The sequence below is a fragment of the Patiria miniata genome, unplaced genomic scaffold (assembly GCF_015706575.1).
Source record: "Patiria miniata isolate m_02_andy unplaced genomic scaffold, ASM1570657v1 HiC_scaffold_7, whole genome shotgun sequence".
NCBI classification, from domain to species: Eukaryota; Metazoa; Echinodermata; class Asteroidea; order Valvatida; family Asterinidae; genus Patiria; species Patiria miniata.
Genome location: NW_024037074.1, coordinates 11,314,317 through 11,337,922, shown reverse-complemented (window position 1 = coordinate 11,337,922; position 23,606 = coordinate 11,314,317). Strand labels below are relative to the sequence as shown.

The 23,606-nt window shown below is 41.6% G+C and overlaps 1 protein-coding gene and 1 long non-coding RNA gene across 2 annotated transcripts in view; one reads left to right on the top strand and one right to left on the bottom strand.

Moving 5' to 3' along the window:
* Nucleotides 1-91: 91 nt before the first annotated feature.
* Nucleotides 92-22,960, top strand: LOC119745537. The gene is made up of 4 exons (XR_005273634.1): nucleotides 92-217; nucleotides 16,883-16,886; nucleotides 17,045-17,049; nucleotides 22,947-22,960. It is a non-coding gene; the product is annotated as an uncharacterized LOC119745537 (long non-coding RNA).
* The window catches only part of LOC119745536 (inositol polyphosphate 5-phosphatase OCRL-like), a 28,481-nt gene continuing 5,090 nt past the window's right edge, over nucleotides 216-23,606 (bottom strand). Inside the window, exons 5-23 of the mRNA XM_038221932.1 lie at nucleotides 19,517-19,645; nucleotides 18,039-18,497; nucleotides 14,507-14,572; nucleotides 11,729-11,912; nucleotides 10,811-11,153; nucleotides 10,085-10,201; nucleotides 8,997-9,104; nucleotides 8,751-8,830; nucleotides 7,919-8,030; nucleotides 7,362-7,471; nucleotides 6,821-6,956; nucleotides 5,565-5,675; nucleotides 4,655-4,820; nucleotides 3,806-3,930; nucleotides 3,099-3,323; nucleotides 2,303-2,387; nucleotides 1,452-1,579; nucleotides 1,013-1,124; nucleotides 216-813 (exon numbers count right to left, since the gene is read on the bottom strand). Of these exons, the coding sequence (XP_038077860.1) occupies nucleotides 668-813; nucleotides 1,013-1,124; nucleotides 1,452-1,579; nucleotides 2,303-2,387; nucleotides 3,099-3,323; nucleotides 3,806-3,930; nucleotides 4,655-4,820; nucleotides 5,565-5,675; nucleotides 6,821-6,956; nucleotides 7,362-7,471; nucleotides 7,919-8,030; nucleotides 8,751-8,830; nucleotides 8,997-9,104; nucleotides 10,085-10,201; nucleotides 10,811-11,153; nucleotides 11,729-11,912; nucleotides 14,507-14,572; nucleotides 18,039-18,497; nucleotides 19,517-19,645 (2,942 nt within the window). The 3' untranslated portion in view covers nucleotides 216-667. The remainder of the gene's footprint in view (nucleotides 814-1,012; nucleotides 1,125-1,451; nucleotides 1,580-2,302; nucleotides 2,388-3,098; nucleotides 3,324-3,805; nucleotides 3,931-4,654; nucleotides 4,821-5,564; nucleotides 5,676-6,820; nucleotides 6,957-7,361; nucleotides 7,472-7,918; nucleotides 8,031-8,750; nucleotides 8,831-8,996; nucleotides 9,105-10,084; nucleotides 10,202-10,810; nucleotides 11,154-11,728; nucleotides 11,913-14,506; nucleotides 14,573-18,038; nucleotides 18,498-19,516; nucleotides 19,646-23,606) is intronic.

Here is a 23,606-nt window from a genome sequence, read left to right as displayed (position 1 = left end):
ACCCCCACTTGCCCCTCTCCACCCAGGAGTATAAATGGGTACCGGCATTAGCTGGGGAGTAACCTGCGATGGACTAGCATCCCAGCCAGGGGGAATAGAAATATTCTCAGTCGTTTCAGGCCACTGAAACCGGAGATAAACGCTGGCCTGATGGGCCACATTGGCTCGTGACAGATTTAATTTCTTTTCCGTGGGAAATGGCCACAGCCGCTAGCCAGTAGCAGAATGATTCGGACTCAGCTAAACTTCCAGAAGAGCTGGCTGAATGGTGAAAGCTCCTCAAGTATTGTGATTGGTCACACGAAATTGATATCTGAGTTGGCTAATTTCCATTTTTTTTCACCCTGGTTACTGATTCCAAGAAATCATTCCATCAAAAAAAGCCAAACAAAAAGATTTACTCTTTCCGTTTTCTCCCTTGAAATATCTGGCAAACTATGGCGATTTCACTACACTGTACGTTTTTACTTCAGAAAATCATGCATGTTTTGGACAACTTGACTAACGAGGATTTCCCTGTGAATTCGAGCGACGTAAGAAAATTATGGACAAACTTTTCATTTGTCCAGTACTTCCATGGACAGTGTGCAATAAAGTTTTTGAATTTCATTTGTGCCAGTCTACAGAAGGTTATTTTCCAGGAACGAGCTGTTTAGAACCCGACTCATCACTCGTCATATTCGTTGATGATGAACTGATAGACAAACGTGGCTTTCTTGCGCGATATCTGCTGCATGTGGGCCCGGCCTCGACCCAGGCTTGCTTCGCGCTCACTAGGGGGCGCTCTCAGGAAGATTTCGCCAAATACAGTAGCTGCAGAGAGATTTTAAAAAAAAATTCTGATTTATATTCACATTTACATATCAAAAAAATTCCATTTAATAAACTTTCTCCATTTAACCTGATTTACGAATTGTGAAATCGCAAACATGAATTGGTCACATGAATGAAAGTAGAAAAAGAAATGGAAAAAAAAAAAAAATGAAAAAAAAAAAGGTGTTCCAAATCTTACCCAGTGTCTTTGTGTCTAGTTTATTCTCATCGCTGAACATTAGAAGTTCCCGGATGAACGCTGCAAGATACTTGAAGACGTTACGATGGCTTCTTGGAATTTGACTTAAAACCTAGAAATGAAAAGAAAAAGGACAGACAAACATTTTTGAACCAGCTCAAGAAATCTGAACCCAAAATTTGCTGGAAATGTTGAATAAAACAACACTCTTTCAATCCAGCCGAAAATTAACTTCACGAGTGTATTCCATAGGACTTTGCCTCAAAATGTTTCCAAATTTTCAGGCTTTTTATACTCAATCCATGTTTTTCACTTTTTCTTAATTTGCCCTTGCTTTTCAACACAGAAGAGCTGTTCTTAACAGATTTAAACACAGTGATGAGGCGGAAATTGATAAAAATTGAAAAAAGAAAAATCGTAAGCCGTGAGTTGAACATACTTGTTTACACAGTGTGAAGTTGTTGGCGCATTCTAGGCACTTGTTGTAGTACTCGTACGGAATGACTGGTTCCCTCAGCGACTCCAGGAACATGAGAAGGGTCTCAGCAACAGAATGCACGTTACCAGCTAAAAGGTGTCGCACATTAAGGAAATCTTCACAGTTTATTCCAAATGACCAATACAAAAACAAAAGCTCTAAGAACCAAGTGCTCAAACAAATAAGTGACTGGGGCTAAATGGCTTGGGAATCAATTTTTTTTGTTCGACTTGATACTGTCAAAAAAGCTAAATATTCTAATTTGTTTGTTTAAAGGGAATGTACAACATTTACTTTTGCTGCAATCTTCAGAAATAAATGGATTTGAAGGATTAGTATGTTATAGCAAATATTGTTAAACTGACTTGCTTCACGTTTTGGGGTTCAAAGATGCTGGGAAATCCAAGAAAACCAACCATGTTCTTGTAGTCTGGTTTCCTGACCCCACTTGAGATGAAACGGAGCACTTTATAGACTGTGGGGAATTGTGAGGTCAGAGAATCAGTCTAGCAGGCTTGTACTCCTTCACAGGTGTGTAATCAATTGAAAAGAAAATGCGGAATGACTAATTATGAAAAATAAGGAGCACTTTTTGAAGAAAGCCAGTTGTTCCCCAACGCTGGTCAGCCGACCAGAGTTGGAAAAATACAAGTTTTCTTGAAAATGTCAGCACACCAGGAGCCACGATTTTACAGGATGCTTTGGACTGTCATGCCCTAACAGTCCAGTAAGATATTTCGTGATAATTTGATAATTTCGTTTTTTGATGTTTGCAAATGTTGTATCTTTCCTTTAAGAAGAAGAAAGGATACGCATTTCCTCCGGCATGCCAATATCCAGGCTATCCCTGATGGTCAGGACGTCTTTGTGCAAGCCTTCCTCGCTGAACAGATTCTCCTGAAAAAATAATAAACGAAAATGAATTCAACTTCTGCAAACTGCTTACCGACTGTATTGACTTGAAATATACAAATCTACCAAATTAAGAGTGCCTGATGACGTTCCGGTCTTAACAAGACCCCCGGGAAGAAAATGCACAAACAACTCCACTAAGTTATTGTGCAGAGATGCCAACTTTACAGACTACAGAATAGTAATGATTCTCTCTGCAAAGAGTAATGCTAATGTAAATACATAGGACAACAGTCAAGTTTTAAGAGTAACCACAGTGCTTTTCAGAGAAACCACAATGTATGGCGTATAGGACAGCTGGAATTTTCAAGAGTAGTAACATGCCTCAAAATCCTAATAATTACTCCAAAAGAGTAATGGTTGGCATCTCTGATTGTGTTGTCCGGTCAATGTCTTGTGCCTCACTCCAACTGCAACAATGAAACCAACGGTATGGAATCCATGTGTGAACAAGAGAGGGCGCTTTTTACCACTTACAAGAGCCCAAAGTACAGGAAACACACCGTGTGAAAAACACAAAGTACGCACGACTAATTATATTCTGAATGTCCACAAAGCCATAGCATCTACGCATGAGCATCGGGCATCATCCACAATGCGCTCGAATGTTTCTCTCAGTGGTCTCCCCCAACTCTCCCCTTCTCACCGTTGAGGGGGTACTTCTGCACGGCGCCTTTATACCACACCCAAGCTTACCGTTTTGGTCGCGTTCCGGAAGAGATGATCCACCAGCATCCAGATCTCCTTAGGAATGTCGAACCTCTCGAAGGTGTCGGCCCCCCGGGCTTCCTCCCCCCTAGTCCCCGCCTCCAATTTCTTGATCTCCTCGGGAGACATCTCACCGATCACGCCATGCATCTGGACTAACGCCTCAATGGACGCACCGAAGCTGCTAGGGGTGTAGTTCCCACTGACTGTGATGTGTGGCCAAGTTAAGAAAATAACACTAATAATAATAATTACACATTTATACCGCGCAACATATCTGTCCAGAAACAGGACACCCAAGGCGCACATCAGGGAAAAAAATTGGAGGAAAAAAGGTTCGAATCAATGAATGAAGTATTAATCAAATCACGAGAAGGTTTTGGTGTATAAGAAAGTCTTCACATTTGACTTAAAACACTGTAGGGATGAAGATTCGTGGATGTCTCTTGGGAGAGTGTTCCAGACTCATGGTGCAGCTACTACGAGTGACCTGTCTCGCATCACAATTGAGCTCAAGTCAAACAGACATTTCGTTGATACCCACAAGCAAATATACACATGACATTTTGGTTGGAAACTTTAATTTTTTTCTAAGTTATTCATTTCTGAGCTTAGCAAAATTTCAATGCTTAGCAGGTCCTTGATGTTACCAGTTGTTTCAGTCTCTTACTAAGTAACCAAAAGTTAAAGGATATGTAATAATCTTTGCCGTTGTCCAGGTGGAAGACCAGAATGTCCTCCAACGTATCTTCCCCTGAGTTCAGAGCAGCTGCTGTGTTCTTGTCTACTTGTACTGTGAGTGAAAGTTCCATCGTGTCCGCTGAAAGAAAAACAGAACAGAAAGGGTCCATTTATTCCAAGAAAGGGGATTAAAACAAGACCTAACCACAGCTCTGATCGACTTCAGTGAATAATCTTTGCTAAAGTACGGTACAAAAATGTCTGTGGTTGTGATCCACATATTGTGGGCAGTGGTCCAATGGTTACAGTGTTTGACTCGTGTGCCGTGGTACGTGGGTTCAAACCCTGATGGGGAACATGGTGCTCGTGTTCTTGGGCAAGACACTTTACTACAATTGCCTCTCCCTATCCAGGTGTATAAATGGGAACCTGCGAAGGTAGAGAACAGAATGTGCTGATCTTGAGTTGCTGCAAAAACTGGTCTTGTGGCCTGATGAACAGGGATGATAATTGACCTATTGCTGTCCGCGAGTTCGCCACGCCCCTTAGACAACCCTATGGAGTATGGAGATTTTGTACACTAAGTTTTGTTTGTCTCAGATGTTGCACGTTCCGCGTCCGTGCGTATATCCTGTAATTGGACAAGATTTCACAAGCTGTGTTGACGCGATTCTAACACAATTCTCCCGCGATAGGTCAATTGTGAAGCACTTTAAGACCGTTGGTACAAAGCGCTACATGTCATTATTATTATTTCAAAATTTCAAAGGGAAGTTTGGCTGATGTGCAAAACAAGAAATGAGTTCCAGTTTTTGAGATGGACAATAGGTCGAAATTGTGTAACAAATACAACGCTACAATACCTGGCATCATGAATACTTCGACGGGTTCCACCTTCAGCCAATCTTTACAGAAGTGCTTGTCCTCCAGTTTGTTGACAAACTTGGCCACCGTGTTGACCTGACCGACGTTGGCCACGTCCAACGTCAGTGTCTGGGGTTCCATGTAACGCACGTCCTTAAACTCCAACTGTTACGGGAAGGAGTAAAACGTCCCGAGTATTAGACAAAGAGTCTGATTTCAAGTGGTCAAAATGTTGCACATTTCACATGCACTTTCTCAGATGGAATACAGCTGCTAGCAACATGTCGTGTCCCTGGGCAAGCCATTTTACCCAATTTGTTTCTCTTCACCCAGGAAACATGGTGCTTGTGTTCCTGGGCAAGACACTTCACTTCAATTGCCTCTTTCCACAAAGAAATCAGGCCTGCTAACTGTCACGCATTGAGCAAGACTCATGCATTTCAGGTTATTCTTACGTTCTCACAGGATTTCTCAAGCAAAACAAAAAATAGGCATAATAAAAAAATATAAATAATACAGGCCTAAATAAAAATAAAATAATCTAGACATTGACTCCAAACTCGAAAATGATGTTAACATGATGATCTTTGCCCCCCAAAAAAATTGGTTACAGCGGTCAGAAATTGCCTCCGAATTTTCTGGGGCCTTCAGCGGGCCCAAACCCCACAGTAGGGCTTTGTGCTCGCATTACTTCTGATCAAGCTACATCGCCAAATTCTCACTCTCAGCTCTTACTCAAAGCTGGCAGCTCCACAGAAGTACAGATGGGTACGTGTGAGGACAATGACCAGACTGCGCTGATCTTGAGCTGCTGCAGAAAAATGGTCTGATGGCCTGACCAATGGGGCTAATAATCGTAAAGCACTTTGAGATCTGGGTTTACAGCGGTATACTACAAAGCGATCTTACATGGTTGAGGCTGAGGGCCACCTGGGGTAGCGCGTCGTTCTCTTGCCGGTCAAGTTTGCGGATCTCTTCCTCAACCACCTGCTTGAACTTCTTCTCGTCAACAACTTTCACCTACAAAAAGAAAAACAGAACATGTGAATCCTTGCAGAGCACGATAACAATACAAAGCAGCGTAATACATGATTGTATTTTGATTAAATCATAACCGTAGGGGAATCTACAGTCCTTTTTTTACACTATCCTCTCGTCCACCCGTGTTGAAATCAACATAGGTCCACCTTGAGCAGAAAAAAGACCCAACAAATACAATTTGGCCAGGCATACCATCACACTTTTGTTCACAGTTTAGCCGTAGATTTTGTATTTTCTACCCGGGTAGAGCCTGTCAAACCCTGGTCCCGACCAGGGTTGGATTTTACCCGTGTAGAGCACCGGACCCGTGCGTAGAAGCCGTGTTTGATTCTTGCTAGTATAGAAAGGGTTTTTCAAAATCTCAGGGTTCGACCCAGTCCAGCTAGGGGATTTGGATGGTGTAAAGGGTCTAATGAGTCTTTTTTTTTTTAAAGTACTTAGGGCCAACTTCAATTTGTTTAACCCTAACCCTCAAGGATATTTTGGCTAGAAACCCTGCCATTGACATTTCTTACTTGCCTACGGACAGATGTTATAAGTTAATGTAAGTTATAAGTTTTAATGTTTGTATTTTTGTATTTGTGTAGTTTTTACATTCGTGCTTTTTATGTGTTTTAAACCAAATAACGTGTAAAAAGGCCATGGAATTTCCCGCACTGGGATAATAAAGTTTTATTGTATTGTATTGTAACATGCAGCACATGTATGAGTAAAAGCCTGCCCAGTGCAGCAAGATCCATCAGGTCGAAAGTCTCAAGGCCAAACTGCCTCAGAGTCTGTGGTCACCAACTGCAGCAGGATACAACTGTGGCATTGTTCTATGGGACTAGCTCTCAGTTTCAGAACTAGCTGTTTATGCACTGGTGTTGGTAGCTAAATTCATCGAAGTGCATCAGCCTTTTCCACCTGATGCACTGTGTTACCTCTGGCAGGATTAGGGTTGAAGCAAATTTGGAAACACTTTTGTGTTAAAAAAACAAAAACATTATTGGAGCATTCTGTATTCCCAATGGAGGGTTCCCTAAGATTCAGGAATGGTCTGATTTTTGACACACATGTGAGTGTCGGTTTCGATAATTCTGTTGCTCTGTAAGTTTTTCTTTTCGTAATTATGGACGAGATACCGTGATATCGAAGAGGCTGCTAACTGGCTTATGGTCGCTGAGTTTGCACTTGTGGTGGCTGCGGTAGACGAGTTGCTTGATGTTGGATCCCAGGTACAGGATGCGATCACACCAGGCAGGAACTCTCTGCTTCTCACTGAGCAGGACGGACAGAGATAGAATCATCAATGACAGAGAAGCTTAGACAACATCTGAAATCTCTAAGCAAAAAAAGCCAAGCGTTCTTTCAGCAATACGAAATTGTTTCACTGAAAGAACACTTACCTTTTTGGTGATCTGTGGACAGCATTTTAAAACGGTGTTAGTGTTTAAAGTTCCGTAACTTGAAAAGTACATGAGCGATTTGAACGATTCTTGTACTAAAAGAAAGCTTATTAGTTGGGCTTTCATATCCTAGATTTTTAAAGTGCTACATGCAGAAGTCTATCAAAAAAATGGTCCTGACATTTGAGTTTCCCTTTTTTCGACTCAACCAACAAGTATTTTTCCTAAAGCAGATAAAATCAATTCATTTAAAACCTACAGTCAATTCAATTTTTACCTCGTGTCCCAATTGTCGGTGCCAGGGTCGTACTTGTAGGTCGGTTTGAACGTGATCGCTCCCTCCTTAAATCCTTTGAATACTTTTTCTATCCTAAGTTGTCTGTACAGCTGATAAAATGCAGAAGACAGTGGATGAAGTATGGCTTGCGCATGAACTAAAGCAGTGCCTTAAAGTGCAATCACATTTCTGGTAACGATTTCCACTCAAGCAGTTGTATGAAGGAAACTTTCACCTGTGATGACATCAATGTTTTGCTCATGAATATGCAAACATGAATTAGCATTTAAAACACCCACACACCTATGGCGTTTGCCAAACCTTGGCTTCATAAATTCAGGACCCAAAATAATGTGACGTGTTAATTCAATGTAGCTACATTTTCAGATACAACAAAAAACAACAACATGATTTGAGGTCAAAGTTTGGAATATTTCCTGTTGTTTTAGGAGAAAAATATTTTGAAAATGATCCTGGAGCCCAGAATGTTGTCAAAGTTGCAAACAGAGCCATCATTTGAAAGTGGCTTTAGTGTGAACAAGAACATGTACACATACTTGGTCATACTCCATGAGCCCTTTGAAGTTTCCGCTGTCAATATGAACCTTCACGACGTCGACGGACAGGTCACTGATGCGATAGTTGAGATCACCCATCCATATGATGACCCTGGGAAAACGGAAGAAAGGTTGGACAATAATCAGACGAAAACATAGAATTTCTTTTGTGGCAATGATCCAAGGCCGAAGTTGAATCTTTGTAGAGAATTAAATATTATTGACGCAGTGAATAATCTTTTCGACAGAAGTTCAAACCTAACCCTCCCGGCAGAGGTGTTATGAAGTCATTGAAAGCCAAATTACAAGCCAATCACAAGCCATCAGAAGCCAAATCACAAGCCAATCACAAGCCATCAGATGCCAAATCACAAGCCAATCACAAGCTAAATCCCATGCCAATCACAAGTAATCACATGCCAATCACAAGTCATCACATGCCAATCACAAGCCAAATCACAAGCCAATCACAAACTATCACAAGCCAATCACAAATTATCACAAGCCAAATCTCAAGACAAATCACATGCCAATCACAAGTCATCTCAAGCCAAATCAAAAGTCAATCAGATGTGAATCACAAGTCAGTCACAAGTCATCACAAGCCAATCACAAGTCATATAGATAGCTCCAGAGGCAGATTTAAGTTGCTTCTAAAATGACAACTATTTTGAATGGAGCTAGCTGGCTCCGGAGCTTTCTTCAGAGATAGCCCTCCGTCTCAACGACCCCCAGTGACGGACTTGTGACATGAAAATGACTTGTGATTGACTTAACTACAACTTATAATAGCAGTTCTTTCGATAGCTAATAAAAAAAAAACGAAACTCACTCGTGGCCTTTTCTGATGGATAACGGCTGCCGATGCGAAGCAAGCTCGAACTTCATCCTGCTGCAGATGTCACTGTAATCCTGCAGGAATAATAAAGCACAGATATATGAACTTTGTTGTATGGACGTGGTGCGAGTCCAAAGCTTTCAGGCAGACCCAGGCGAAAAGTTAGGGGAACATTAGGATCAAACTTTTCAACAACAAAAAAAGACAAAAGTAGAACTTTGGAGGACAAAATCTCCCTACCTGGTTCCTTCGTTCGAATTCTTCCATGTGAGCTGCCAGATGAGAGTTGACGAAGCAGAAGGACGTGTTGTGGAAATCGAACCTCACCGCCACGCCTCCTTTATTACCCTAAATACAATGAATCAATGGCCAAAATCAACCGCTTCAAAGATGTACTGGGAACCACCTAGTCCGAAAATTTGGGACTCTCAATACTGTGTACGAGAGTCCCAAAAACTAAGGTATTGAAAACATGCAATACAAGAAAATAGACCGGCACCTGAAACAACCAGTCCAACAACTCTTCAGTACTGCAACACTCAACTGTCAGCTGACTGTACCAACAGAAAAATCTAGGATGTCGGGTACTAGGTCACTTATTCTACACATTTCTCAATAGTCAGGCACCAGACTAATGGCAGTGAACGGAGAAGTCAGTCTCGTCAAAAAGTTGGACCATGGATGGACATGTACAAGTCTAGTCTTCAGCCTCATTTTGAAATCACTTGACTTCCCCCTCATGTGCAAGCCACTGCCAAATATTGAAGAAAAGTCTCCTTTTTAAAATTGAATTGAGTTTGCAAACTTGGTTGGTGAAATACTGAGGACCTTTTCTTTGCCCAATGAAAGTTTTGGAGAAAAGTGCTGGCTAAAGAGTGAGTAACGTTGGCCTGATCTTCTTTTGCATCGTTTTGAGAACTTAACCCTAACCCTGCCAGATGCAGCACGGTGCATCAGGTGGAAAAGTCTGGTGCACTTTGATGCATTCAGCTACCAACACCTGTGCATAAACGGCCAGCTCTGAAACAATGAGAGCTAGTCCCATTGAACAATGCCACAGTTGTATCCTGCTGTGTTCGGTGACCACAGACTCTGAGGCAGTTTGGCCTTGAGACTTTTGGCCTGATGGATCTTACTGCAGTGGGCAGGCTTGTCACTTAGACAAGTGTTGCATGTTGCTGCGTTTGGCAGGGTTTCTAACCAAAATACCCTGGAGGGTTAGGGTTAAGGTCCCAGTCTGGGAACCACCCTACTAGCAAGACAGACGTGTTGGGGCCCAAAAGCAACCCAAATCAAAGCCCTGTGGATTTCTTGAAAATTCTGCTCACCATTTTACCCATGATGCCCGTGCCCACAGTGTCGGCGATGACGTTTTGGATAAAAGGGGCGTGCCTCTCCTTGGCAAAGACCAGTAGCATCATTCCGACCAACCGAATCAGCTTGACCTGAAATCGAGGCAGAAATGAAGAACAGTTCGGAGGATATCTTCAACAGTTTGGAGGTTATCTCCGTACACAAACAAGAGAGCACGTCCAGTCAACCGCGTACCCATGGTTATGATCTTGCTGTACCAATAAAGGGTGCCAGTCAAAGCAGATTAGCGGTCAGTCTCAATCTGTACGTACGGTCCGGCTACATCATTCAGTAACGTTTCGCGTTCATAATGTGTGTAGGTGCAGCAGCGAAAGCACGCGTGTGCGTACGTGAGTTTCCAATAGTATACACCATGTACCAGCATGGCGCAGAGCGCGGGTACTGTGCACACGTACGCAGCCACGGTCGGCCACTGCCAGCCGGCCACTACCAGCCGGCCACGCACCCTTGCAAAATGGCGATAGCGCAGCAGCAAAGTATAAAATATTGTGGTTGTCCCGGGACGTCGGACAGCCAATTCTGCAAGCCCTGAGCCACTTCAGGTAAAGCAGCCATGTACATTATTAGGATTTGGGCTTCAGTTTCGGGCAACGTAAAAAGTTCTTTATTGGGCAACTGAACATGAAATTTTGGCCACTAGATTCCACGCAGCCCTGCCTGAAGGGCAACTACAGTCATACCTGGATGTAGGCACCGACCCGGCTCAACGTCTTCTCTATAGCCTTGTTCCACTCGTCCTCCCTAACCGAATCGTTGAACAAGAACGCCTCCTTGCTCAGGTCTAGCTCCTGGAACCCGATGGCATAGATGTCTGCCTGTTTCTCATCCACGTTGAGCCAGGGACCCAGATCCTCCGACGCCGTCTGGCCGTTCACGTTCCACGTCCCAACAAAGACGCGGAAGTTGTGGGGAAAGGTGTACTCGGCTTCTCGCCTTTTCAGGATCTCGGGTCGGATGCCGGCGGGTTTGAAGACCGGTTTGATGGTTGCGTAGCCAGCCAGGTCCGTGTCATCTTCCGGGATGCTGCATTGTCGGGCAGGGAAAGAGGGACATAATATACAAATGTAACATGGTTTCAGGCGGAGAGTTGATGTGAGGCATTTGAGGGAACTAGTTTTTCAAATTCCAATACCGAGGGATGCTGCATTGTCGGGCAGGGAAAGAGGGACATAATATACAAATATAACATGGTTTCAGGCGGATAGCTGATGTGAGGCATTTGAGGGAACTAGTTTTTCAAATTCCAATACCGAGGGGAGCCACTCTTGGCTATTCACCCGAGATAAACCATGTTCTTTTAAATTTGTTTGACTATACCTCATGCATATGCACCAAAATTTCATCGTGAATCCTCGCGTGAACTTGATAAACATGATAAACAGCAACGTGGCTGGCACGTGATGTTAAATGGAGAAGTACAGATTTGGCTCATCATGAATATGCATGAGGTAAAGTACATGTAGTTAATCTTAAACCCTTCCTAATCATTCACATTCTACGAGGAATTTGAAATAATATTAAAAATACTAAAGCAAAAACCACTCATGTAACAATAGTGTCATTTATCATGTTAAAAGCAAGAAGGTAAAATGTCTTACAGAGTAGAAGATTTTGAGGACTGGTCCGTGAACGATTCAAAGGAACCGGTGGAGCTGGACGTTGTGATGGAGGCCATGGAGGCGTTCTCGTACTGGGTACCAGTTGGCTTCAACGTCGACACTCTGATGTCGCTGAAGTCATCCTCAAAGCCGCGCAAAGAGCCCAGAGTTTTGGACTCGGAACCTGAAACCGAAGAGCGTTGACTTTCAATAAGAAAATTACCATAATGACAAATGAATCATGTTCTGGTCAAGTTATTCAGAAATCAATTGCAAGTCAAGTAAAAAGGTGATTAACAGTAAACATGTACAGGGTGGATAAAAAAAACCCGAAACTGGGATATTATTGCTAATTGGAACTGATGTAGGGCACATGTGAATCAAAGGGAGATATCCTCTGTTAGGGTTGAATCTCCTCTTTAAAATGACACCCTGATTAAGTCATTACATTCACAGTTGACTGAGCAGTGACCAATTTTATGAAAGGGTCTATTTAGAGACTTGCGCCACTTTTCATGGTGAAATCTCTTTTTTTCCCCACCTGGCTTGAGTTGGCAACCATAGCCTTTTTACTCTGTAACAATTGACAAAACTAAAACCACAATTGAAAAGTGGCGCAAGTCTCTAAATAGACCCTTTCATAGATTTGGTCACTGCTCAGTCAACCGTGAATGTAATGACATGACCAGGGTGTCATTTTAAAGAGGAGATTCAACCCTAACAGAGGATATCTCCTTTTGATTCACATGTGCCATACTTCTGTTCCAATCAGCAATAATATCTCGGTTTCGTTTTTTTTTTATCCACCCTGTATAGTTCTTTTCACTTTCTATATGCAAGAAGTTTACAACAGCAGAATGGTCCTCATAAGAGTTGCTAAGGGGTAATTGCAGCATCATAGACATTACACAACTTACAATTTTATTTGTACTTTAGGAGCTAAGTTAATAAGCCTGAAAATGTATTTTTAGCTGCGGGATAGCTGCTCAATAAATCGTCATGTCTCTCTGTTAGTTAGTAACAAACGTTGACATTGTTTATTGCTCCTACATATTTTTTACCAATTTCAACCAATCTTTGTCAAAAGTATCAGTAGCCCAGTCCCAACACGTCACATGACCACACTGGGGTCAAAGGCCATCACGGGGTCACTGGGGTCAAAAAGCTGATTTTTATTTTTAAAACTTAAAACACTACTCCTTCCAGAAATTACAGGGCACAATCACATGACTCATGCATGAACAAGCATTCATTGGCCCACAGCTTCTGAATTCCCATCCAGCTTGTTCATGTTGTTTACAAATCTTATACATGTATCCATCATCTAGTAAGGCCAAAAAAAAAAAGTCTCCGGTTTCTGGTATGCGCGCGCGTCGCCTTAGCCATGCGCGTCGGCAAAATGAAAAAGGTTTTTTTCAATGAAAGATGATGTCTCAAAACCGCCAAACTCACTGGTTTGACTGGAATCCTGCTGCTGCACAATTTTAACGTGTTTTTAGATGGGGTTATGATCGAGAATAAGCTTTATGTGGCCTCTCTGGTCTCCCATAATATTTGCACTAAGTTTAGTCTGGCACCATTTGCAGTCATCAGCCGACATTTGAAGCAAAAAAAAACAGGTAAAAAAAAAAAAAAGCCGCGTCGCCGCACCACTTTTTGGGCAAGCTCCATACCAGAAACCGGAGACTTTTTTTTTTTTTGGCCTAAAGGGTAATTGCAGCATCATAAACATTACAAATCTTGCAATTTTATTTGTACTTTAGGAGCTAAGTGAATAAGCCTGAAAATGTATTTTTAGCTGCGGGATAGCTTCTCAACAAATCATTGTGTCTCTCCGTCCCTCTGTTAATTAGTAACAAACGTTGACACTTGACATTGTTTATTGCTCCTACATATTTTTTTTACCAACTTCAACCAAACTTTGTCAAAAGTATCAGCAGCCCAGCCCCAACATGTCACGACCAAACTGGGGTCAAAGGCCATCATGGGGTCACTGGGGTCAAAAAGCTGATTTTTTTTAAAACTCAAAACACTACTCCTTCCAGAAATTACACGGCACGATCACGTGACTCATGCATGAACAAGCATTCATTGGCCCACAGCTTCTGAATTCCCATCGGGCTTGTGCATGTCGTTTACAAATCTTATACATGCATCCATCATCTAGTAAGGCCAAAAAAAAAAAGTCTCCGGTTTCTGGTATGCGCGCGCGTCGCCTTAGCCATGTGCGTCGGCAAAATGAAAAAGGTTTTTTTCAATGAAAGATGATGTCTCAAAACCGCCAAACTCACTGGTTTGACTGGAATCCTGCTGCTGCACAATTTTAACGTGTATTTAGATGGGGTTATGATCGAGAATAAGCTTTATGTGGCCTCTCTGGTCTCCCATAATATTTGCACTAAGTTTAGTCTGGCACCATTTGCAGTCATCAGCCGACATTTGAAGCAAAAAAAACCAGGTAAAAAAAAAAAAAGAAGCCGCGTCGCCCCACCACTTTTTGGGCAAGCTCCATACCAGAAACCGGAGACTTTTTTTTTTGGCCTAATGGTCGAGGAGATTACAGCCTAGGAGTTTTGGATCATTTCTCTGAATCATTAACGAGACACATATATCATGGCTAACTGGCTCTGTCACAGACGTTTGATTTCTCTCTTTTTAAATGTATGCTCGTGACACTGGAATTGCTCAAAATGTAAACTTAACTACAAAATTAAAATTTAGATGGAAGATGTACGTCAAGATTTAAAGATCAAGGGAAGACAATTCCAAGGCACTTACTCGAACTTGATGAGGATGATATTCTGTTGGAGTCTGACAGACTGTCGCTCTGCCTCCACGGACTGCCTGTAAGAAAGAAAGACAAAAATAAACTCTTCAAAATTTTAAACACGACAGGTCATAATGACAGGCCTGGAATGTGGTCTTTTACGGCTACGCAATTGTGACCGCCAATCAAGACAAACTTGTTGACCATTATAAAAAAGGAGACCGGGGCAAAATAAATAAATAGGAGACGAATAGCTAGGGCAGTATGGGCCAACTGTTGTTTTGTGTGAACAGGTGAAAGATTGCGAGGGCATATGCAGTTTTTGAGATGTTTATCATGGATACATAATTATGTGCTGTGCACCGTATAAATGTACATGTACAAGTACATGTCATGATGTACAAAACCTATCCCCTCCCCCCCCCCCCCCCCCCCCCGAATAAAAAAAACAAACCAAACCAAAATGGACCAACCTAAACAATCACACACGCATGCTGTGCATTCGTACATGTACATGCACATGTAATATTAGCCAGGGTAATTTTTTTCAATGGGAAATTCACATTGGACATTTTCGATCAAAATATCCAAAAATTGAAGGGAAAAAAACCTGATTTATGCGAGACTACGGATTAAAAACCTTCATCCTGCGAACAGATTACTTTTTCGACATAAACTGTAACTATTTCAAATTCATGCGTGAATGGCATTGATCAATGTTTCTGGTTGTTATTCTTCATGCGCTGGTTCTGAACTCACCCTTTCGAGTGGCATTACGTCGCTGGAGTTCCATAAAAGTTGTTTTCACACACATTCCTGTTAATCACACACATTTCTTTTATTTATGTACATGTACAGTGAGTTAACATGTGTTACCATGCACCAAGAACGTCAACTTTGTCCCATGATGTGAACTTCTCAAAGGCTTGGATCACAAAAAAATCAACAGTCGCAAATTCCAAATCATCAGAAGCAACAGAAGTCAGCACCAAAGTTTAGATCTCGTAGATAAAAGGTCTCGTTGCCTCATTTCTGTAACCTACATGCAGGCTTAATGCTTCACAAAATATCAGGAACTAAAAATATACATGTACACAGTGTATAGCCCATATACTAGTGACCCATGGCCCTACCTACAAATGTAAATCCTGTGTTGTATACATTTGTAGTTCTCTTTTTTTAACAAAGCTAAGGCGGGGAAAGCCTAGATTTGCATAACAAAAAGCTGGCTGATCTGCTCAGGCATGACAGATGGATTTCCGTGACGTTATTAGAAATGCATGCAATTTCCCTGTGTGCCTGAGTAGGGTAAATGGCTTGTATTATGTACAGGAACATATATCTGATGCAATCAAGCTAAATGAGTCGTTTGTTGGGAATTTTTATTTCGAGATACAGGCCAAAATAGGGCCACTTCATCACATCACTTCATCACATCTTTAGGTGTTCCAACTTCCATAATTTTTGAACTAAAGATGGTATTAGCATGCAGTTTTCACAGCAGTATTGCTGAGATTGTGCTCTTTTTAAATCTGTAATAAAACAGTTTTTGACCAGGGTCGACAAATGACTCATGTACATGTAGCTTGATCGCATCACATATGGTTTGCACATGTACAATGTATGCATATAGTGAACATGTACAGGTACATGTACATAATTTTACATACATGTACATGTAGAACGTAACACATATGCGTACATGATGTACACATACCTAAATGGCCAACATTTATTGAATTAATCAATTCCGATCTCTGACATTTTTTGTCTGAATCAGAAAGAGGAATCGACATACAATGCAGAACTCAACTCTCACTCATTTTGTTCGTAGTATTTGGTTCTATTACATGTAGTTCCTCCTGAGAATTTGATTCCTGAGAAACTTCACAATGAATTTTTTGGCTGTACATGATCACCTTTCAGCTGTTTAGAGTAAACAATAAATAAATAAATTGGAATGCTTATAATAGGGCTTTCCATCAACAATCTTAAAATGATTCCCCCGATCATCAGGTCTAGAGACGGCGCGGCAGCCGATATCAGCGCACTATCGGTCCTCTAGCCTCACTGGTACCCATTTATTCACTAGGGATAAGTTTCTTAATGACGACATTCATCATCATTGTACATGTAGTTTATTATATATCTGTATGTACAAAGGTTTTCCCATTGTCTTTCTGCAAAGGACATGTAAAGTGGAGTTAATATTAAATGTATTTTGGAACACAAATGATTCAAAAATTGTTGGCATTGCCATAAGGCCAAAAAATAATAATAATCGGTCTCTGGTCAGACTGAAGTTCTGGAACTGATGCGGTGACGCGTTTTTGTTTTGTTTTTTTTGGTGGCTTTTTTTTTTTTCAAGCTTGAATTGTCCAGACAAGGTGGGTACTATTTTGCTTTTTTGTGTCCTTATTATACATTGGTGTCCTCCATAATTTGCCTTGGTGCCCTTTATCATTTGCCTTGGTGCAATTTCCCAATTCCTTGGTGCTCCTTGGTACAAAAAAATTGAGGAGGTGCGGCAATAGAGGGTGCTGTTGTAGCTTCCGTGTAAATTTGAAGGGAAAAAAAAGGTTGACGCGCATGATTAAAATCGACGCGCGCGCTGACCAGAGACCGAGTATTTTTTGGGGGGGCCTAACCTATAAGTAATATTTGCAGTAACGGTATGTACATGTTTACACACACAACCAAAAAGTTTTAAAAAAGAAGAAATAACCAGTGAAATTGTGGGAAATGATCTACTGCTTGGTGGACACGCACACATGTGTACAAAAAATCCTCTCTCTGTGATTAAATTCAAGTAACATGATCAGGAAATGGTAGACTTTTCCGAGGTCAACTACCGGTACATGTAATATCCGTTGATTTGTACCCCTGCTGCGGTATATACATTGTAATCTTAGCACAGGAAACACAGATAAAACAATTGTTCCAATCCAAACTATCATGACTATTATCTCAATTGTTGAGGGTGTCAAGCAGAGAATAAGAACAGACACAAAACGGCTCAGATAAAACAATTTTGAGTGTCACATGCACAGAGCAATAGACGTTTATCATGCTGCGACCACTTCAGTCATGTTCCCTGTATCCAAGAACAGTACTGAATGATAATGGTTTTGGTGCAAAAAGGAACCAGACTATTTTTCCTTCCAGCCTCACTCAGGGCCCAATTTCACGGCGCTGCTTAGCACAAAACTTTGCTTAGCGCAAAAAAAAGTCTGGCTTATAAAAGCAGGTTACCAGCCAAAACTCCTTGTGATTTTCATGCTAAGCAAACAACAGCTGAAAACTAATCACGAGCAATATACATCGCATGGAGTTTTGGCTGGTAACCTGCTTTCATGAGCCAGACTTTTTTGTGCTAAGCATATTTTTGTGCTTAGCAGCGCCGTGAAATTGGCCCCTGGTTACGTTGAATTGAATGTGAAAAATTAAAGATGGCCGCAACATGATAATGGTCTATATTTTCCACCTAGCATCTCCAAAAAATTTGGATTATGATATTTTCATTTCTTTTTTAATATTTCTTACCCGAGGAATCATCCTTTGGCGGTGCTGGATGAACGTAAGCCGGCCGCGTTAAAATATTCCCCTCGAAATCCACGAGAAATCCGGGATCCTTCGGGCAATTGACGTAACTGTTCTGACTGGACATAGCGGGTAGTGTGTTGGCAGAGTTCGAGTTTCGCAACGCCGGGTCCGAACCCCCGGTCAAGAGTTCTGAGTTTCGGTCCGCCGAGCTCACGTACTCGCTAGTCCTGTGAGGTATGCGGCTACTCGCTAGATCGGCGAACGGATCCAGATCGACGAAAGCATCGCCGAAAGACGATTGACTGGTTTGGGCTGGAGTAGAAGCCGGTATGGTTTCGTAGAAGGTCGCCGGTTCAAATGGATCCTTTGGGGAACCCAGCGCTGCCATTAGCTGGGCTTTGTACTTGTCCAGCCATTGGAACTGTGGCGCTATGCTCTGTTTCATCCTCTCAATACACACTGGGGGGAAAAAATTGAATAGATCCCATTTTGAGTTCCAAACAGTTCCTGTAGGCCTATCAGTTCAAAAATAGTAAAACACAATACCTGCGGTTGAATGCAAGATATATGTTTGGAAAACCAAAGTCTGACCCGATGAAGTATGAACGCTGGACAAAACACTATGAGCAAATACATGTAACCTTAGGCCAAAAAAACAAAAAAATAGTTCTGCTTTCGATTACATGGCATTCGAAAACAGGGTAGGCAGGTAGGGAATTTGTTTTATTTTTGGCAATGATTTTGTGTACAATCATATGTAGTCAAGGGTAAATGGTAGAAATTGATGGTTTTGGGTGTTTTTTTTCTTCTCATTTTTCCCATAAAAAAAATAGCGTAGGGGCTGTCAGAATAGGGTAGGTAGAGAAACCGGAAGCAGAACTATTTTTTTTGGCCTTATCAACTGTGATGGAGGGATACTAAAACTATATTATTTTTGGGATAATACATGTACATGTATACATGTATGTACATGTACATTGTACATTGTTTGTACATGTACATGTACAATTCCTGGGATCTGGAAAGGCTATTAAAAAAATCGAAGGATCTTGTTTTTACAATTTTTGTCAAGGTGTTTACTATTGGGAATTGTAGGATTTAAATTTTAGAGAAAAAAAATGACCAAGAACTTGCAGGACTTGATGAAATAAAAAAATGGGAAAATTTAATGTGGGGGGGGGGGGGGGGAGGGGGGTTGAACACAACTCAGGGCAAATATCATGGAGCTCCTACGCACTGAACTTTGTTAAACAAAGAAATTTTGGATTCGGTTACCAGCTAGAAATTCATGTGAAAAATATGCTGCTTGTGACTGGTACTACTACATTGATCTTTGCTACGCGCATAAAATTGATAAGCCATATTTTCTGCTTAACAGTGCCAGTCAATAGGGACTCGTTCAATTTCTCCTAATCATTTGAGATATCTCATAATATGCTGCGAGTGTAAATGCTTTTGAGAAGAACACTGCAGCTCACCGTTGGCGCACTTTTTGATATTCATGAAGAAGTTGGAGGATTTGGGTTCGAAGGGAACCTCGATGACCAAGGCCGAGTCGGGTGAGTTGATCTTGACTTGCAGGATAGACTGGTCCACTGTTGGTGTACCTGCAAAAAGACAACAACAACCAATCAGTAAGTAACAAAAACAAATTTATTTTTTTTTGGGGGGGGGGGGCCAATTTTGGTCCCCAAAAAGTGGGTCCCAAAAATTAAGGCGTGGGGTTCGGGGCCAGCTTAAGGGCCCCCAATTTTTTTTTTTGATTCTAGATGTTCTGTGGTGCGATCTGAGGCAATTTCTGACCACATTAACCAAATCTTTTTGAGGAAAAGATGGTGTATGCAGTGCCTGCCTTTATTGCGACGTCACTTAAAAAAAAAAAAAGAGGGTCCGTTTTTTTTTTGGGGGGGGGCAAGGCCCATGTTAGCCCCCTGGATCCCCCCTTGGTGAGTAACAATGCTGCAATCCTGTAAAATAAGCCTTTTCGGAGTTCCAACTGCGCATTCGTAACCTGTGACAACGCGCATTGTTTGTCTCAAATGGCCTTTGACAACATCGCGCCACTGACTTTAGAAAAAGGCTGTTTCTGCATTGTGGGTACTGTCAAAAGGCATTTGAGACAAACAATGTGCGTTGTCACAGGTTACGAATGCGCGCAGTTGGAACTCCGAAAAGGCTTATTTGGTTTAGTGTACGCAGCGCATAGCTTACAATGGCAAATCAGAACAGCTTGACATGATATGAAGAACATATGTGACAGAAATGGCCCCAGCAAGTAAAAAATACCCTCATCTGCAAGCTAATTTTTTTTTTTCGCTAGAGAGCACCTTACATGTACATACACACACACAGAGCCCATAAAAATTTAAAAGTCATGACCTTACTAAGTGACCTTTAACGGTAATAAACCATTACTGCCTGTAAACCAATCATTGCTCTATGTACAATGGCTTCCTAAAACCCATCTTCATAAGGCCAATGTAGCAAACCAACATACCTTTACATGTACAGGCATAGGTCAGGGTTAACTTTATACCATACACATCTTTTCATGTACCAGCAGAAAAACTTCCAACTTTCACAGCTTCATGTACTAGTCGTACAGTATATTCCAATCGCCTGATTACATATCCATTGTCTGCTGTGCACTGAAGTTGTTATTGACTTTTGTCCTCACTGTAAAACTTCTCAACAATGACTCATCTCTCAATTGTGACGCACAGGACGCAAAACTTCCACTCCCCCAATGAACGCACAAGAATGGACCAACTGGACAATGTTAATGCATTCAATCTCAACATGCATGCTCATCCTGTTGAAATCTACATGGAAAATGAAACTTAACTACAGCGTGGGTGCTCGTCCCACTGTTCTCAGGCCACAGTTACGTGACCTGACCCTGGCCCTAACTTCCTTAACTTCCTATCCTAGATTGCTTCTGGACATTCTCCAATATCGACCTTGTCATTCATGGCTTGTTAAAGGGAATATACATCACTTGCTTTTGCTGTCATTTTCAGAAATGGATGGAATTGGGGGGTCGGAAATATATAGCAAATATAGTTACACTGACTTTTTTGAGGTTTTGGGTTCGAAAATGCTATAAAAACCAAGAAAAACAATCATTTTCCTGTAGTCTGGTTCCCTGACTCCATATAAGAAAAAACAGAGCAGTTTACATACATTGAGGAATTGTAAGGTCAGGGAACCAGTCTAGCTGGCTTGTACCCGTTCATAGGTGTGTAATCGATTACTAACAAGTGCGATGGTCAATTGGGGCCAGTATTTGAAAAAAAGCCAGTTTTTTTCCAACGCTGGTCGGCCGACCAGCGTTGGAAATTGATACAAAAATACCACTTTTCTTGAAAATGACAGTATACCAGGTGCCATGATTTTACAGGATGCTTTACACTGTCATTCACTAACAGTCCAGCAAGGTATTTCAAAACGATTTGGTAGTTTTATTTTTTGATGTTTGCAAATGTTGCATTTTCCCTTTAACAATAATGGGACCAATGCTATGGAAGTGAGTGGACCATATGATTTCCTCTTAATGACTTTTTGGGATAGCTTCAGGTAGTGGACATGTGCCAGATGTGCGAAGGAAATCAGCCGTGAGTTTCCTGATGACATCTGATTGACACCTGTGCTCTACTTGGTGACCTCTTGGGATAAACAAGAAAAGTCAGTCATGCGTGGTTAACTTAGGGGGAAATTAATAAATGCATGCCAATCAAGAGTGTGTACATCAACACGCACTTGTTTTTGCAATTTTGAGACAGGCAACGGCTAGCCATAGTACGGTGGGCAGGAACCCAGCAATTTGCTTTAAAAATTCTGGTATTTTTTGCTTAGGCCAAAAAATGAAAGTCTCTGGTTTCTGGTATGGAGCTTGCCCAAAAAGTGGTGCGGCGACGTGGCTTTTTTTTTTTTTATACCTGATTTTTTTGCTTCAAATGTCGGCTGATGACTGCAAATGGTGCCCGATTAAACTTAGTGCAAATATATGGGAGTCCAGAGAGGCCACATAAAGCTTATTCTCGACCATTACCCAATCTAAAAACACGTTAAGATTGTGCAGCAGCAGGATTCCAGTCAAACCAGTGAGTTTGGCGGGTTTTGAGACATCATCTTTCCTTGAAAAAAAAACTTTGTCATTTTGCCGACGCGCATGGCTACGGCGACGCGCGCGCATACCAGAAACCGGAGACTTTTTTTTTTTGGCTTTATAATCATCACCGTATAAATGTGGTCCTTACGGCCTGCAACTGCATTGCTGTAAGCAGAAACATCCAAGCAAATATTTCACAAAATCTGCTCAGAACAAAAAAAATCAGTGCCTTGCAGATTTTCACCTCGAGGTATATGTATACATACCGTATGTACCGGGTAATCTATTTTTTTCACGGCAAAACTTTATTCTGCTTAGCGAAAGTTGAGTTAATACATGTATATACATGTATGTAACAACTTTGCCCCTTACTTTACATTGGGCAAGGCAACGGGCAAACTACATACATGTACAAAACCCAATCATTTTGTGCCAATCCTTGTTTCTTATTTCACAATTAAAAAGAATACCCATGCAAACACGCCGTGAATAAACTGACTTACCCCTTTAAGCGTTAAGTGCTCTGTACAGAATTACATTTGCAAGTCTTACAAGAAGATCACTGAGAACTGGAGTCCTTCCACTTCCAACCAAAATAGATTTCTAAATTGGGGACTGGCTTGCTCAAAACCGTACGGTCTTGAGTCATGCCCAAATGTTCATGTGCGTAGGCGACATTGAAATCTTGACTATTTATGGACCTGCGGTTTTTTATTTTTAGGGCCATCAGTATGAGTCACTGCTAGCTGCTGCAGACACGTACAGTAGGATTTGATTTGTTGTCCCACAGGATGAAGACAGGTGGATGGGGCTGAGTTAATATCAGGGGGTTCGTTAACAGGTGACAGGAGGGGGGCTTTTGGGGAGGGGAGAGGCATTGTCTGCTAAAATTAAATTGTGACGAAGGGCAGGTAATAACTTCAAGGCACATGTAGGACCATTTGTTTTTCATGCATTTTGTTGGTTTCCAATAACCACTCAAAATCCAAAGATGACTTTTCACAACCTTACCTGTTGAAGTGTCAGCTCAGTGGGTATTACAGTTTTTCGAGAACACAGTGGAAAACATGCACAAACTTTTGATCGTGAAATACGATTTCAACAATAAAGCACTTTTTAACCCTAAAAGGGCCGGGGAGGGGCGGAATCTGCCCCCACCCTCAACTTTTTCCGCAATAGCCTTGAACAAAAAAATTGTCGCGACTCGAGCTGTTATGACTGTTTAGCCTCGAGTCTTGCGCATCTTTTGATACCAAAACCTAAAATTCGGACTGGTTCAGGGGTTGCCGCACAGTGAAAAATTGTCCCATATACTTAGTGTACACAAAACAGCATTACCATTCGTGCATATGGATGATTAATTAGCCATAATCCCCAAACCCTTTGACCTATAGATATGAAATTTCTTGGGTATGTTCATGATAAGTTGTTCTATGCACGTTCTGAGTTTCAAAATC